At 41.0% G+C, this 17,087-nt stretch overlaps 1 protein-coding gene across 1 annotated transcript in view; it reads right to left on the bottom strand.

Annotated features, from left to right (window-relative positions):
• Positions 1–1,988: 1,988 nt before the first annotated feature.
• LOC125911442 (translation initiation factor IF-2-like) overlaps positions 1,989–17,087 on the bottom strand; it is a 201,019-nt gene continuing 185,920 nt past the window's right edge. The window contains exon 4 of the mRNA XM_049615302.1: positions 1,989–2,212. Within this exon, the coding sequence (XP_049471259.1) occupies positions 1,989–2,212 (224 nt within the window). The remainder of the gene's footprint in view (positions 2,213–17,087) is intronic.

The following is a 17,087-nucleotide window of genomic DNA, read 5'->3' as shown; positions in this document are numbered from 1 at the left end:
ACGTATGCTAACAACTTAAGTGTCCATCAGTGCATGAATGGATAAAGAAGATGTCACACACACACACACACACACACACACACACACACACACAGAAGAATAATACTCAGCCATAAAAAAAGAAGGAAATCTTGCCATTTGCAACAACATGGACAGACCATGAGGGAGTTATGCTAAGTAGTATGAGTCAGTCATAGAAAGACAAATACCACATGATTTCACTTACATGTAGAATCTAAAACTCAAAGCAAACAAACAGAACAAACGAAACCTAGACTCAGAGGTACCGAGAAAAGATTGGTGTTGCCAAAAGGGAGGGGCTTGGGGTATGGACAAAATGGGTGAAGAAGATCAAGAAGTAAAATAATCTGGATATCAAATAAAGATGTCATGGGGATGTAATGTGCGGCTTGGAGAATATAGACTATAATATTATATGGACAATAATGCTGTATGGTGGCAGACAGTAACTAGACTTATGGTGACCATTTTGCAAGGTACACAAATGTTGAATTGTAGGTCGTATACCTGAAATGAATATAATATTGCATGTCGATTACACTTTAATAAAAAGACTTAGACAAAAATAACTCAAAACTCCAATTCATTCTGAGAAACGACCAGTTCTGATTGAACATGCCAAAGAAAATAAATAATCCCACATCTCTTAGTCCCTCATAAAACCTTAAAACTTCCTCAAAATGGAAGGTGTGATTATTTCTCCTTTCGAACTAAAAGCAAAACAAAAGGAAGGAAAAAAAAACCCTGTAAAATTGTATAAGGGCTTCAAAATTGAGTGAAAAAATAGAATAGTCCCCAAAAGCCTATTTTTAAAATGAAGAAAACACATGCTTTCTGAAAATAATTCAACCTAATATTATAGGCAACCCAGAATAAAGATGATAATAATACTATTCTCAAGATGCAATCTGTTCATGACTAATCTTAATCCTCAGTTTACTATTATTTTCAATTAGCAATATTGATTAGTAGGAGGTTAGCAAAAAGCAATAAACATAAAATAGGAAAAAAAATTTTTCCAACAAAGCAGGGCCAACACAGACAAATGTAGACCAATACCAGTTTGAAAACAAACTTGGAATTAATTTCACGGGAAAAACATGTAGGGAGATTATGAGAAAGACAGATAATTCTATCAATTGTCAAATCTTCACATTTTATGCACATTGGGAGAAAAATAAATATTTGGAGATGTTTTTCCCTAAATTGTAAGCAACGCAAATGAATACATTTTTTTAATCCAGTGCATGAGTTTCTAAAGCTTCCTCCAGATACCTCTTGCTATGTGCTCTCCCTTTCTAACCTCAATCTGGGGACAGGCTTTCACTAACAGGAGAACGTCAAGAGGTTGGGCCTTGCGGTAGGGAAGGAAAGTTCTTTTTCACAACTTGGAGAAAACTCTCCTTCGCTTCCTAGCTGCTGATTGTTTATAAAGACAGAATGAGTTTACAGTTTGTAGTTGCCTTGTATTTTTAAACATTTTCATTCCTTTTAAATCTTGATAGAGGCTGTTGAGCACAGTGGTTTCAATGTCAGACCTGATTACAGATTCTAATGCCAAGATTTACGAATTGTGCAATATCGGTCAAATTACATAACTGAGCTAGTTGGGGCACTACAAAGTGTGCAAAGGACCTGGTACATAATAAACAAGTGAGTAAATACTACTCAATAAATCAATACATTGCCATTAACAATCAGACTCTTGTAGCATCATTCTGGTTTTATGGACGAAGGAACTGAGGCCTAGTCAGTGAATTACTCAAGTTACGAGAAGAGGAGGAAAACACTAAACTTTTGCAACAGACATCCTAATTTCCCTTCGAACAAGAGCCATGCTGGAGACAGGACCCATATACGGTCCTAATTATTTCTGAATGGGTACTCAATAGTTGCTAAGCTACCAACAATCTGGGTATAGGAAAATGATAGAAACGCTCACTGGTTACCATTACCACATCTCAGTTTTATTCACCAGAAGAGAAAAGATGTCCTACCCAGATGCTGTCTTCTTGCTTGTACTGTTTCCAGTTGCGTCCTGTGTCACTGAACATCAGGCTGTAACTCGTCACCCAGTCAGAGCTTCCATATCTGCCCTGCGTGGCCACTGCTGTAATCTCCACTCTGTTTCCCAGGTCCATCTGGAGCCACTGTTGAGCATTGGAATCTGCTGGGGACCAACCACCAGTTCCTGGAAGAAGATCAGAGAGAGTGGGTTGTAGTAACATCTCACAGGGCCACACCTTACAGCTCTCAAAGAGAAATGAAATGGTGTTCCACTGACATGTCTTTACCCCCAAACGTGCCCTGCTCATCCTTACTGGGCTCAATTTCCATTCTCTTCCATTCTACTCCCTCTCATGCTTCAAGATTCATCTCAAATCCATGCTGTTCCTTCCATAAGGTCTGAGGTCTTTCCTCAGTCATTACACTTTCCATTTTCTGGATTCCTAGTAGAATTGGCTTTGTTTATTTATTTTTATTTGCTTATTGCCTTAACCTTGTAACATGTTTTCTATCCTCTGCCTGATTGTCATCTCCTTCTTTCTTTTCTTCATTCTTTCATCCCTCTCTGTGTTTTCTCTACACCTACCATGGGCCAGGCTCCTTTTTCTTTCTTTCTTTCTTTTGCTGTGGATACAAAGATGAAAGTTCATGGACTATGTCTTTGACTCCTGCCTCATCTGTTTGTCCTTTGTTCACCGAGCACCTGAGGCGTTCTTGGTACCAAAGACACACAGACAAAAATATGCAATGTGATATGACGAGAAGCCTTATGAAAGGCAAACAGAAGGTACAACAGGAGCACAGAGAACACAATGCCTAGCTAGGTGATTGGAAAGGCCTATAGACAGGGATGGTGGAGCTTAAACCTGAAGCAAATATAACCGTTTTGCAGGCAAACAAGGTTAACTAGAGGAAACATTGGAGAGATCGGCCAGTCCAAGGGAACATCATATGCAAAATCTCAGAAGGACATCAGAGTGGGCTGTGTTACTGGATCTTCTTGGGACTCAGAGTACTTGACACACAGGAACATGCTTACATGTGACAAAAGACTTTGGGCCCAATATTTCATTATTTGACACCCTGGAACTCTGCAGAAGATCAGTATTAGCTCTTGCTTAGTGGGAAGACCATGGCCTCAGTTTTTTATTTTCATTTCACATAGGAACAAAGAAGTTAATAATCATTTTTACTGACCCAAGAGTTCACAGACCTTCTGAATCCTGAGTGGAAACTATGGCAGAGTGCGTATGCCTTGGGTGGGGACAAGATGAAAACAACACCTCTATTAGGCACCTTGCTCAGGGCATCGAGTTGGGGAGTTAGTTAAAATTATAATTTAGAAGGTTTAATCAATAAATTCCTTTTTGAGCTCAGCCTGTGTCACTGAAAATCATTTTAGTAATGTCCCAGTCTACTTTCTCACTATCTCGGAAGGAGTCAATGGGACTTCTCCTTGGTAACTGAGAACTTTCCTGAGCCCTGGCTGCCCAGTGCAGACGGCCTCTCATCGATGGGCGCGGACATGCAGACATAGGAGATACACGACATGAGGTGGGCCCTACTTTGGTCACAGGCACATCCTACAGGTTGTGGGTTGATTTTCTCCTAACAAATAGCTACTGCTCTTAAGCGTTGAAATGCAGAAACAGGAAGAGAAGGAACATTCTCAGCATCTACTGTGGAATGTATTTTATTATATATTTTGCAAGACATGAATACAGTGGCAGATGTGGCTGACTTCCCTACTATCCATTATCTCTTCTTCTGTGGTGGTTGCGAGGCTCAATTTCATTTTTCAGCTCTCTACACTATTAGAGTTGTAGCCACATCCATGGCTATAGTTCTCTCCAATAAAAATGTGACTACGAAGATGTGCCTCTTGCAAGCCAACAAATCTCTTCCCCACTTGCTTTCCCTTTCTACTGACAGATCCAGTTGGCACCAAGGCCCTAGCTGATGGCAGAATGACAGCTTGGAAAGAGCCTGGATTCCTGTATCATCACATGGAGGAAAGCAGCTATCTACTTAAACGCCTGCCCTATATTATAATATGAACAAGAACGAAACATCTATGCTGTTTGAGACATTGGTGGCACATTGGAATTTATTTGATATTGCAGTTCAGCCTACTTTAAATACATGCATAATACCCTGTGAGATAAAAAGCACAATTCTCATAATATAGTCAGGGAGACTGAGATCCAGCAAGTTTAGAACACCTGGCACTCAGAGTTTAATCATAGCTCTTTGAGGCTAATATGTAGCAGAAGAAAAAAAAAGTTTCTAAAAGCCCAGAAAATCAATAAATAAGCAGGACGCATTTGAGCAGAGATTCTGAGATGCCAGACCCAGAGCTACATTTTTATCAACCAGCTCTGTCTTCACGAACACGTCCACAGTTCCCAGTACAGACCTTCTTTCAACTTCTCACAACTGACAGGGAGGCTTAAGAAGATCTTTCACATTTCCAAAAGAAGTCTAAAGTGATTCTGAACCTGCTCGTTATTTCCATTCAATTTCTCCTCCTGTCCGTTTCATGATGCCTCTTTCTTCTTAAGTGAAAAAAGCAAAGCTGTATAAACTATATGATCTCAACAGTATTAAAACGTGATAGGAGAGGAATTTGTATGGTGATTTCTTCTGAGTGATGAAAATATGAGTGATTCCATCCTTTTATGCTTTTTGCCTGTAACATATTTTCTCTTATCAGCATATCTTTCTTACAGAAACTGAGACTCACATAATTCATATTTATGGGGTTTATTGCATAAAGAATATATGCAACAATTTGACAGCTGTTGGTATAATATGGAACTTGTGACTTGCTGGGTGACCATCACTATGTTTGAAAATCAAAATACTCAAACCTTAACTATTTTCTCTTTTATCCAGACTTCCTAGTCGTGCTTTAGGATTTTTTTCTTCATTTATTTTAATTATTATCATCATACTCATATATGATAAGACTGTATGTTAAGGACGGAAGAGAGAAGGGTGTCTGGGGAGTTCAGTCAGTTAAGCATCTGATTCTTGATTTCAGCTCAGGTCATGATCTCACAGTTCATGAGTTTAAGCCCCGCGTCGGACTCTGCTGATGGTGCAGAGCCTTAAATGACAAGGAATTCTCCTTGTCAACTTGCAGAGCATCCAATCACAGAAGACTGACCAAAACCCAAACCAAAACAAAAGAGGGACAGTTAACGCTAAAACATTTCTTCAACTTTGTCTGAGCCAAAGCCATTCTGAAATTAACCAAAAGGGAATTGTTGCTGTTCACCTTCGTTAGCACAAACAGTTAAAAAATGTTCCAAACCCAGAAGCTTCAGCCGACCCTCTTAAAACAGAGGGACGCTATCTGGGTGATAATTGCCAAGGACTCTTTTCCTGCTGCTGAAGATGTTTCCTGCATTACAGCTAATAGGCCAAGTACCCAGGGTTGCCATGGTTGCTATGACAAACATTTTGTTCCTTGCACCAAACAATAAATGTGTTTTCAAAATGATGAGAGAACCCTGAAGATACTATTTGCAGTTACTCTGAAGACACACCAGCCCACACTAGCTTTCTGTGTCTGAATTATTCTCTAAATTGGGGGTGTAACATACACACAGATACCTGTGTTTGGCAAGTCAAAGATGTTAACTAAAGCAGTGCTACCTGTAATTGTGGCTAAGGTATTGATGATCATTAACCGCAATCCCCACAATCCTTGCAGTTGAAATTTAGGAGATTTTAATGCACATTTCAAGGAAGATTTTGATTTTAAAGGAAAAGTAACTTTACATTTTTATGTCACCTAGAATTTTCCAATCGTTTTCAAATACGAGATCCTGCATGATTTTGATGCTGTATCTTAATTTATTCCTAGCACAGCCCAAGCCCCCATACTCTACCTGTGCATTATGCGACTTTTGGGGACAGGATGGGAAAAGGAGGTTATGGACCAAAAGCCCGGAGACCTGGTTGAAGGCACAGTTCTGCTCCTGAGGTTAGACTGGATGAGAAATTCTCAGAGGTGTTCCATCATCAGAAACACCTTGAGGCCTTGTAAAGATGATAATATACATCCTTGGGCCTTCTCATTGATAATGTATTCAGATGCCTAACCTGAGACTCTGTTTTTGTTGTTGTTGTTTTGTTTTGTTTTTTAGAAAGGTGTTTCTGACATGCTGAGTGGTTTGTGAAAAACTCGATGAGACAGCCTCTACGGTTTCCATTCTAATATTTTACAGATGAGATTTGCTTTATTTATCTACTTAGTAGACCAACATAGCTTAAATCTAATATGCTATTTTGGATGATCAAAAATAACAACAACAGATAACCACATGAAATTGCCTCTGGATTTAAGAGGGGCACCTTCTCTCATTGGGCCCCCAATTCCTCACACCAGACACAGGTGTAGTTAAATGGAGACTTAAAATTGCCAAGGAAATCTGAAACTTTGTGAATTGGGAAATATCCATCTCTGTTCTTGCATCAATAGTTATTATCACTCCCAGTTAAGCCTATTGTTCCTTCCCATCACCCCCATTATGCAAACCCTTGAAGTGTTCATTCATATCCGCTATTAGATAACAGATGGTCCTTGGTCAGTGCTCAGCACCACCCTGTGCACTTGGCACACACGGACTCATTCATCCTCACAGTTATCTCTGCAACATAGATGTTAATTATTATGATTGTGTCCATTTTACAGGTGGTGACACTGAGGCCAGAAAGGTTGGACAGCTTTTCCAAGATCACATGACTACACGACTAGTAAGTGGCAGAACAGGGGATTCCAACTCACAAAACCAGGACCAAGAGCCCAATCTCTTAACTATTCGGCAACACCGCCTCTCCACAGGATGGTCAGAGAACCCTCCTCCTGTTCCTATTCCTTCTCCAAAACAGCAATTATCACTAGAAACATAATTCTTTGCACGTTTTCAACATCTCACCTGATTCTCATAGCGATCAGCAATATATTTTTAAATTTCCATTTATAAGAGAATAAAGCAGCCTCAAAGAGTCAACCAGCTTATCGTGGGGAGAGACCCAACGTTCTGATGTCTCACCAATGCCTCTTCTTCATGGAGAATTCTAAACAGGTTTAAAGTAAGACCAAAGAGGGGCGCCTGGGTGGCTCAGTTGGTTGAGCGGCCGACTTCGGCTCAGGTCATGATCTCTCGGTCCGTGGGTTCAAGCCCCGCGTCAGGCTCTGGGCTGACAGCTCGGAGCCTGGAGCCTGTTTCGGATTCTGTGTCTCCCTCTCTCTGACCCTCCCCTGTTCATGCTCTGTCTCTCTCTGTCTCAAAAATAAATAAACATTAAAAAATTAAAAAAAAATAAACAAAATAAAGTAAGACCAAAGAGGCATGTCTTCTGACACCCAGCCAGCTCCCTTCCCAGCCCTTTACACCATGATACTTATTCCCCACTTTACACACTAGGAGAAGCTTGGAGCATGAGACAGAATAACTGGTAGAAGGCAGAAATTCCTCAGTTTCTACCCTTATTGCCACTTTTAACTCAGCAAAGGAAATGAGGGTTGATTGAGGTCACACACTAGAAATGGGCACAAAATGGATTATAAATGGGTCTCTGCTCAGCAAAAGTTTACAACTATCTTTCAAAAGGAGAGTGAGTCCCTTTAGTACAAGACCAACAAGAGGTAGAATAATCACATACACGGCATTTCACACCTAAACTATTTGAAGCACATGGCCATTTAAAACAAAATCCCCAAAATAAACCCTAGAGGGAGTAGGTTTCTTATGCGGGTGTTTTCCTCCAGATTTACTCAAGGCCCTAAAAAACTACAAGCACATCATCACAAATGAGTAGGAAGCTAGCTTGAATTACTAGCTGCATCATTATTAAATATTTGGTGCCTGTGTAAGCAAAGGTTCAAGAGTTTTCAGGGACAAAACTGCCCAGTGATGGTAATGAATAAGGCAGAGAGATGGTCTCATAAATATTTAACATTACTCAGTATGGGTAAGAGTGATGACAACATTGGCAAACTTCTCCACAGCCCTCAGGGGGGGGGCCTCCTGCATCTGCAAGCACAGCGTCATTATCATTCGTTTGGAATGGGACCTGTGGCTAGGCAGGGACTTCTTCTTCTTCTTGTTAATGTTTATTTATTTATTTTGAGAGATGGAGAGTAAGCCGGGAAGGGGCAGAGAGAGAAGGAGAGAGAGAGATCAGACCATGGGATAGAATGTGGAGCTCGAGCCCATGAACGGTGAGATCATGACCTGAGCAGAAACCAAGAGTCGGTCGCTTAACCGACTGAGTCACCCAGGCGTCCCTGGGAAGTAAGTTCTGAGGCTTGGGGTCGGGGGGTGTTGGAGGGAAGACTGGGCATCATCCTTCTGCTACTGGGCACGTGGATTAGGACCTGGGTGTCACAGGTTGGTCCTCCTACACTTCTATTCAGGGACGTTTATTTAGGGACTAAGGAGCCTCTTGGGAAAAAGCAAGTGGGAACCTGACCAAATACCCTGTAGGTTTCAAAACAGATACACTTGTAGGAAAATGTGGAGTGGGCCTGTTGAGGCCAATTTGCAGAGAAGACCAAAAGTGATCATAAGACGACACTCATGAAAGGCAAGGAAGAGTCTGGGTTCCATTCGGACCCATTCATGATAGAGGCTGCCTCGAGAGTCATGCCGGGAGCGGTGACTCTGTGTGTGTGACTTGGTTTGGGTTTACCAGAAGTCAATTATGAAGAATGGATTTGAGTGTAAGTAGCTCATTTGGGAACTGACCCCAGGAAGTTGGGTGAGAGGGATGCAGATGAGACAGGGAAGGGAGGAAAGCTGACCCTGGCACATCTGCAAGCCAGCCATTCCTGTGGAGGAGCTTAATCTCACCAGTGCAGGATGCACTTTAGGGTTCTATTGTCAGATCATTACCATATACAGGTTTTTTATACACGAACTCAGTCAGGTGTTGATTGAAACTGCGGGTGGGCAGGGTGGTGTTTAAAGCACAGAGAGATAGCCCTTCGGGCAGAGTAGAGAATGTGTAGATGTTGGGGTTGGAAGTGGTGATGCTGGGATGTCTTCAGGGTTCCTCTCTGGTCTTCCTTAGTAGATGGATTCATCGCCCAGCTATGGGTACAGGCTGACAACTAGAACTGTCTGCCCCCTTCTCCAGAGATTTGCTCTTGTCCAAACAGAAGTGTTCTTGCCTGGGAAACTACCACTTCCTGGTTCTCATCTCAGCCAGTGATGGATGGATACAAAGTTCCAAAAGCCGATCCCATTGTCTCAAGACATGGCTGATATTTATGGTGGCCCAGAACTTCCTCTTGGCATTGGAAGGAAGCTAGACCTCAGTTGAGACCACATTTCCTACTAGCTTTCCCCTCTGTCTTCCCTCACAGCCTGTCTCCAGAAATCACTCCCCCAGAAATCATTTGAACAAGAAGTCCCATCTCATCTCATCTAAGATGTTGTCCTTGTTCTGAAAGTGGTAAAGTCCAGGAGATGTGGGTTTCAACAGCCTTTGCTACAGTGAGTGTGCTTGGTCACATACCTGTTTGCCTGTGTTTCTAGGAGAGAGCTGTATTATTACTCTGAAGGGTTCTAAAGCTCATTACTCTCACAGTTCAGCTGTGACGTCCTACAGTGAATACTTCCCTTGTGAGACAGTGAAGCCATTAAGGTCCTCATGGATCGGAAAAGTATATCTGGCTGCACGTTTCACAGCTCAGAAGTTACACAAGAAGTGAGGGAAAGCAGCAGGAAGGCATTTGGGGCTTGGAAAATTTGGAGTTCGGTCCCAAGGAGGATATCTCACATTGATGCCCCTTGCAGGCCAACAGTTGATTCATATACACATGAAAAACATCCACGTGAGAAGTTCTTGTATATAAAACTTGAAAAGACCCTAGAGTCATACAGTTCAATGTGATACCCAATAGCCAGATGTAGCTGTTTACATGTAAATTAGCTTAACTTAAATTAAAGTTTCAATTCTTAAATAGCCACATTTCAAAAGCTATGTGTGGCTAGGGGCTACCATGTTAGACGGCACAGCTAAGGGATAGTCCATCCTTGCAGAAATTTCTATTGGATATCATTGTTCTAGAATTTCTCTTATAAAATGGTAGAGGCTGAGTTCTATTTAATTTGTCAAATCAATACAGTTTAACTCCACTCATCGGCTGCTCTGGCCTGGGGAGCTGTGAGTGGATTATTTATTCCTCATTTAATGGATATATAATTATTGAGTTCCATCCATGAGTAAAGCAGTATAAAAGATTGAGCAGCAAGATAAGACACGCTCCCTGTTTTTAGGCAGATAGAGAAAAAATGACTCTCCCAAGAGTTTTTAAGGGAAAATGGAGAAGAGGAATCAAAACTCATTTAAACCTGCAGATCTCATCTTGCTGGCATTGCCACTTAAAACTTTTCTCTCGTGAGCAGCATACTTTTTAGCACAGCTCACATTCTACATTTACTTTGGCTTCCTAGGACAGTTTTGTTTGAAAGACAGTGCCTAGTCTTGAAAGCCAGTGTTTGAGCTGAAAGCATCACTTTTGACTCCATGAATTTGGGCAAGTAATTTCTCTCCTCCTACAAAAATAATATAGTTAAGTGTCCACTTTACCAAGAATCAAGGATCAAGATAATATTTATCTCTTCATAGGTTTAACCACTATGGCCACAAAATGGTTAAATACAAGTGTGTTTCATTGTTATTTCAAAAGCTTCATTTGGGGCTCAAAAAAATAACTCTGGCATCAGTTCCTCCCTTGATTAGGAAGTTACTCTTTTGACTGGAAGATGTGCAGTATAACCCACCAAAATGGTAGGAGATACAGCTTGAGAGAGAGAGAGAGACAGAGAAAGAGAGAGAGAGAGAGAGAGAGAGAGGGAGGAGAGGGAACAAATAGAGTCAATTATTCTCTTACTCTGGATCAGATTATTAGTCTAAAGCCAGTCAAAGTAATTCTACCACCTTTGACTATGATTGGGTCCAGGAGTGGACACATGACCTCATTATGGCTAATTGGACAGAGAAAAACTGCTGGTGATGTGAAAGCAGAGTAGCTGGGCAGTCGTGGGGCCAGGAAGAGTCTCCTAGCTCTACGCCATTGTTCTCAAACTTCAGCACATCCATATCAATTGAGGAGCCTGGAAAAACAGGGGTTCTTAGGTCCCTCTGCCAGACTTTCTGGTCCAGAAGATCTGGGATTAGGATAAGTCTAGACAGGCTACATTTTTTTTTAAAACAAGTTCTGAGGTGACATTCATCCTGACGCTGTTCTGAGGAATGAAATTGGATGGCTTAAAAGCAAGCCATAGGTGCCCGTGATTTCTGTTTCTCAGAATGCTGTTAAGTCTGGCTGAGATGTGGGGCAGGCATATTAGCTGGAGAAGGATGTAGACGCCGAGGATGGCATTGATGAACTAATCCACTAGCTCTGAAGCCTGTCTTCACTGAGGGCTTCCTTTGATGTAGGGTAATAAATTTTATTTCTATTCCTGGTGGGTTTTTTTTTGAAAAAATATAGAATAAAACACAGATACAGGAAAGCCTCACAAACCAAATATTTAGCTTAATAAACTATTACAGATTGAACACCCTTGTAACTATCATGCTGTTCAAGAAAAAGAAGTATGGGGGTGCCTGGGTGACTCAGTCAGTTAAGGGTCCAACTCTTGACTTCAGCTCAGGTCATGATCTCACAGGGATTGAGCCCTACCTCAGGCTCAGGGGGAAGTACAGAGCCCACTTAGGATTCTCTCTCTCTCCCTCTCTCTCTGCCCCTTTCCCACTTGTTCTCTCTCTCTCTCTCTCTCTCTCTCTCTCTCTCTCCCTCTCTCTCTCAAAATAAATAAATAAAATTGAAAAAAAGAAGTAACAGTATGGACACCTCTCAATCTCCATGTGCCGAGTTTCCACCATTTAATAATTTTTCATGCTACTGAGTTTGTTTGTTTGTTTTTTTTTTCAAACTAGTTAGTTTTCTGTTGTACTCACACACAAAATTACCCTAACAAAGATATCCCAGAGACAGTATCAATTGCTCTGGATATTTTTGTGGAAGGGATTAATGAGAAGCAAGTCCTTAGCAAAACAAATGACATGGATTCTCTTATAAAATCTGGGGTTTTAGCAAATGTGTACATTGATTTAAAAAATTAAGTCCGGGGGCGCCTAGGTGGCTCAGTTGGTTAAGCATCTGACTTTGGCCTCAGATCTCAGGATCTCCTGATTTTTGAGTTCTAGCCCCGGGTCCGGTTCTGTGCTGACAGCTCAGAGCCCGGAACCTGCTTCAGATTATGTGTCTCCCCTTCTCTCTGCCCCTCCCATGCTCATGCTCTCTCTCTGTTTCTCAGTAATAAATAAACATTATTTTTTTTTTAATTTAGTCCGGATGCATGTAAGTGATTGCATAGACAAGTCTGAGTAAGAGAAGGGTAGTGTGAGACATTCAAAAGGGGTCCCCAGGGGAGGGGCCACCACAGGATAAGAGGCACCCACTGGGAATCCTGGAGAAGGATGAACTACTTTTTTTATATTAACTCCTATTTTCTGGTTTCTTGGAGTTGGATATATGTTATCATTTTCACTCCATATGGTAGATTCAATAATCCTTGGCTCATTTTTTTAATGGCATTTCCACAATGTCTTAAGTGAAAGATTGCTAGATGGATTTTAAACAAACGAATTGAGTAGCTCCTACCCAACTACTCCAGGTTAGACAAAGCAAAAGTATCCAGCATACAATATGCTATTCAACTACATTATTTCCTCCTGGGTGTGACCTTCATTGCAAATGCAGTGGTAAACTGTCAACCACTAGACAAATATCTGTTATTAATTGCCATGCCCGTAACTGCATTACTGTATTTTTAAGTGAAAATGCTTCGAATTAAATGCAGCGAACTGACAAACTGATGATCTTATCTCTTTGTGAAGTATGAGTGGCATCAAATAAGTGATTACTTGAGCTAGCATTTTACAGAGTGCTGCTTAGAAATAATCTCAGCTTGGCATTTCAGAGGAAGTGACCAGCCATCAGAGGAAGGAGTAAAGTGTCAATTGCATGGGTTTATCTATCACTTTTGTTGTGCCGAATGCTGATGTTTATAATCTCAGAAGTATTATATTATTGGTGAGAAAAAGTGTTCATATGATCCCCCCTTCCCCTCTTAACATCATTATGTTTTTCAGTTACCCTGGCTGAATAAAGAGAGGGTCATCACATTGGATTTGTCTGCATTTGCGATAGGGTCCCAAGGCTCCTATTAAACAGCAGCAGATTTCTATTCTGTACCTCTCAATGATGTATTGCTATCCTAGTCAGAGAAGAGGCCTAGGGCATTGTTTAAATATGTAGGTCAAGGTTAGTTTTGCCCACTGGCCTATTAGGCCACAGTATGATTTCAGGGGCATCGACGAGGCACAGGTGTCCGTGTCTCTCTTTCTCTCTTGATGCCTGAAAGTCCGGTTTTTGTGGTTAAAACACTGGCAACACCACCTGAAACGCCAAAGTGACCTAAAGGGGTGACTATTACACCAGTACCACCTTTACTCAGATTAATATCTCAGATCAATATGAATAAAGATACTAGTTAACCTTGGGTAGACAGAATTAGATTCAAGTCCAGGTCCTACCAACAATTAGCTGTGTATCCTTAGGTCAGTGACTTGACCTCTCTGAGTCCACTTCCTCATCCTTAACAAACATGAATGATACCAACTATTTTGGAATACTGATACAATGACAAAAAATAGAGGTTAAGTTTCTACTTCTTAGTTTTGAGCATGGTTTCATATTCATAAAAACTTAGATAACTTTGATTTATTTCCTCCCATCCCCTCTCCAGCCACCTCTGAGATGCTGAATTGAAAAAGGCACAGAGGTTAAGAATTGAAGGAGCAGAAGTCTAGGGATATTCTAGAATAGGGAATCCCCAACAATTGGACTGCCTGAATGCAACTGTTGCTAAAGCACAGGTTCTAATCAGAAGTTTTGGGGACAGAGACTGAGATCCTGCATTTCTAACAGGCTCCCAGGTGCTGCCCGCACTGTCACATAGAGCCCACACTTGGAGAAGTGAGGAGAGCATAAACTCACAAAGGAAGCACAGGACTTGATGCTGGCCATGCTGGGGGCGGGGGGCGGGGAGGGGGGCAGCTAGGACAGGACATAAGAAAGGAAAAGTACTGAAAATAAGGAAAGGACCCTTCAAGTGGAGAGGAGGAAACACTGAGACTTCTGTACGTCCCATTGTCTTTTCAAACAGATGAGATGATACGCATATCATGTCTGGCTCCATCAATTTGCAGGCAGGCACTGCAGTGCTGCCTGTGAAACGGGATCTTCAGATTGTCACCTAGCTATCTGGAACAAGTCCCCAGACAGCCAAGATGCTCATTGTGAGAACCCTGATTCCTGAATTGTCCTGAATCCACTCCTCTGCATGGAAGGACCAGTGAGAACAGATTGAAAACCAACTTACAGAGGCCTTTGTGGGTCCTCAGCTGTTTGCAACCAGTGTTGCCCAAGGGGAAAATAAAAAGTGTGCAAGGATTCTGGGCGAAATGGGGGCAAGGGTTGTGAGCCTCTTCATTGGTCCGTGAGCCCAGGAAGCTGGGAAAGGCCCTGACATTAAAAAAATCAGATTCTCCATGGCAACAAAATTGTCATGCTAGAAACACACAATCTCAACTTACACAGGCAAGCATCTCAAAAATATATCAAGTGAGGAAGAGAGATTAAAATTTCAAGGAACAAATGGCAAAGGTAATGGTTTGCAGAACTGCGGATGGGGAAAGGAATGGGACGGGGAAAGAAAAATACAAACCTTTCCTCTCCCGGGGCCAGAGATGTCTGTTGTTATTTGCCTTTTAATCATAGAAAGTAACTTAAAACCTTCCCCTCACTTTGGAGCACATCTAACCCACAGTTCAGCGGCTTCACACCGTGCCACCAGCTCTGGGCTTCCTGCTGACAGTTAGTGCTTCTCAAAGCCCAGCTGACTTTAAAGCCCAGATCAAAATCTTTCTTGCCACAAAACAAATCCCATTTGACAAAGTCAGATCCCTCCTAAGCCACAATTATATAGATTGACTTGGTAACCTAAGTTAATGGTGATCTGACCCCCAGTTTGATATATTTTGTCGTGTTTTTTTAAAAGTAATTTGTTCTCTCTCTCTTCTTTTTTAATTTTTATTTCCTTATGGGTGGATGACAAAAGGGCTGAGGGATGTTGTGGAGGGAGAGAACACAAATTCGATTTGGCAAATCCCATCCCTAGATAAGATAACAATACGAATGCTATTATGGTGGGCATTAGCCAACCAATCTCCCTGTTAGTTTTGCAGGTTGCCCAGAATGTGGCTCCCACAGTAGTACCTAAGGGCAAAGGCTGTTTCCAAGACTGCGGTTTTTTTTTTCTCAGAAATATTAGTTTGTCACTAGTCACTAGTCAGAACTCACGACACTTGCTTTACTTAGGGCGTGAGGACACTCATCGGCACGCCTTTTCTATAGTCTTCTTTTCAACTTTTGAGTTGATCCCTGCTTCCAACGTGACAAAGTTACCAGTGGGGCATCCTTTCTTCCTGCGTATAGGTCAGAAAACTGTGTGCGCTTGAGTTCTGAGCCCAGATGAGAGGTAAAGTCGTCCTTCATTACCTATGTTCAATGTACACCAGAGGTGTGTGATCCCAGTGGAGGCAGCAGTTTTAAATCGTGCCCGGGACTTGCAGCCAAGTTCACCTCTGTGAAATAGCTCAAGAGTGAACAGCTACAAGAACATGGTTGAGCGCACTCAATACGAGGGAGACATAGTCTCATGGAGGTCAAGAATTTTACAGCTTGTATTTCATCTTGGATGACATGCCAGGATGTTTCCTGATAAATGGATAGAAGGCTGAATGCAGTAGAGTAGAAGGAATTCATGAAATACTGTGATAGGTGAATGAACAAATGAAGGCAGGAATGAAGAAATGGAGTATGTTAAGAAAAAACATCATCCAGAACTTGGAAATCAAAAAAGAGTATGCTATGTCTTTTCAATATTATCCTGGGCAGTTTTCAACAGGACCACTCAATGATTCTTTAATTCTCTAGAATATGCCTGTTATTTGGTTTTGTTATTCATTGATTGATTATTAGATCTTAGATACTGAGAAGTTATATGTTAACTTATAAGTATTTTTCCAGTAGAGAAGATACAACCCCCCAATTTTATTGTATTGTAAGATAGTAGCTAGTTTTGTGTCTACCTAAACATATTTATTCTAATATTCTTTTTTTTCCCCACTGTGTGCCATGGCATTTTTTTAATCTATGAAACCAAGATAATAACACCTGTGTAGAGGGTAGTAGCGATGCACCTTAAAGGCCTAGAAGAGTGATGGCTCTTGGTAAGTAGTAAGTATATTGCTGATATGAGATTTAGTTGTATGATGGTAGACACCCAACCCTACCACTTAGGGAGGAGCCAAACCTGATCATGACAGTGCTGAGTAGCAATGATTTCCATCTGCCAGGGAACTTGCTGTTTAAAACACTACATGGAGAATTCAAATGAAAACCAAGATGTTCTTTGCAATCTCCATGTATATCTGTATATCTGTATAACTGTTTCACACCGTGCATAACAGTTTGCACTTTGGGGTATATTGAATACCTTCCCTCTTTTAAAATAAAAGGGAAGTTTTAAAGGAAGAAATATAGAAAGAGGTGTTCATTAGACAGAGATATATAATTACTTCTAGGCTGTTTCGGTGGACAGACAGCATATAAGTCTATTTGTAGCAGGTGAAAAATAAATCACTGCTTTATACTAATATTTCCAATCAAAATAAAAAATTACAGTTTTCTCAACTTTAAAAATTTTATATTTAGAAAACTCATATGAAAAAATCTGTGCTTAATATGAATATAATATGTTTTATTATAATATACACTACATTTATATATTCTGTATAAGTATTATGTATGCGTGCATATATATACTATATACACATATACTATATATGTATATATACCCTAATATATGGATATATATATTTATATATATCCAACCCTGTAT

This window comes from Panthera uncia (genome assembly GCF_023721935.1).
Source record: "Panthera uncia isolate 11264 chromosome C1 unlocalized genomic scaffold, Puncia_PCG_1.0 HiC_scaffold_3, whole genome shotgun sequence".
Classification (NCBI taxonomy): Eukaryota; Metazoa; Chordata; class Mammalia; order Carnivora; family Felidae; genus Panthera; species Panthera uncia.
This window is presented reverse-complemented; position numbering and strand designations above follow the sequence as displayed.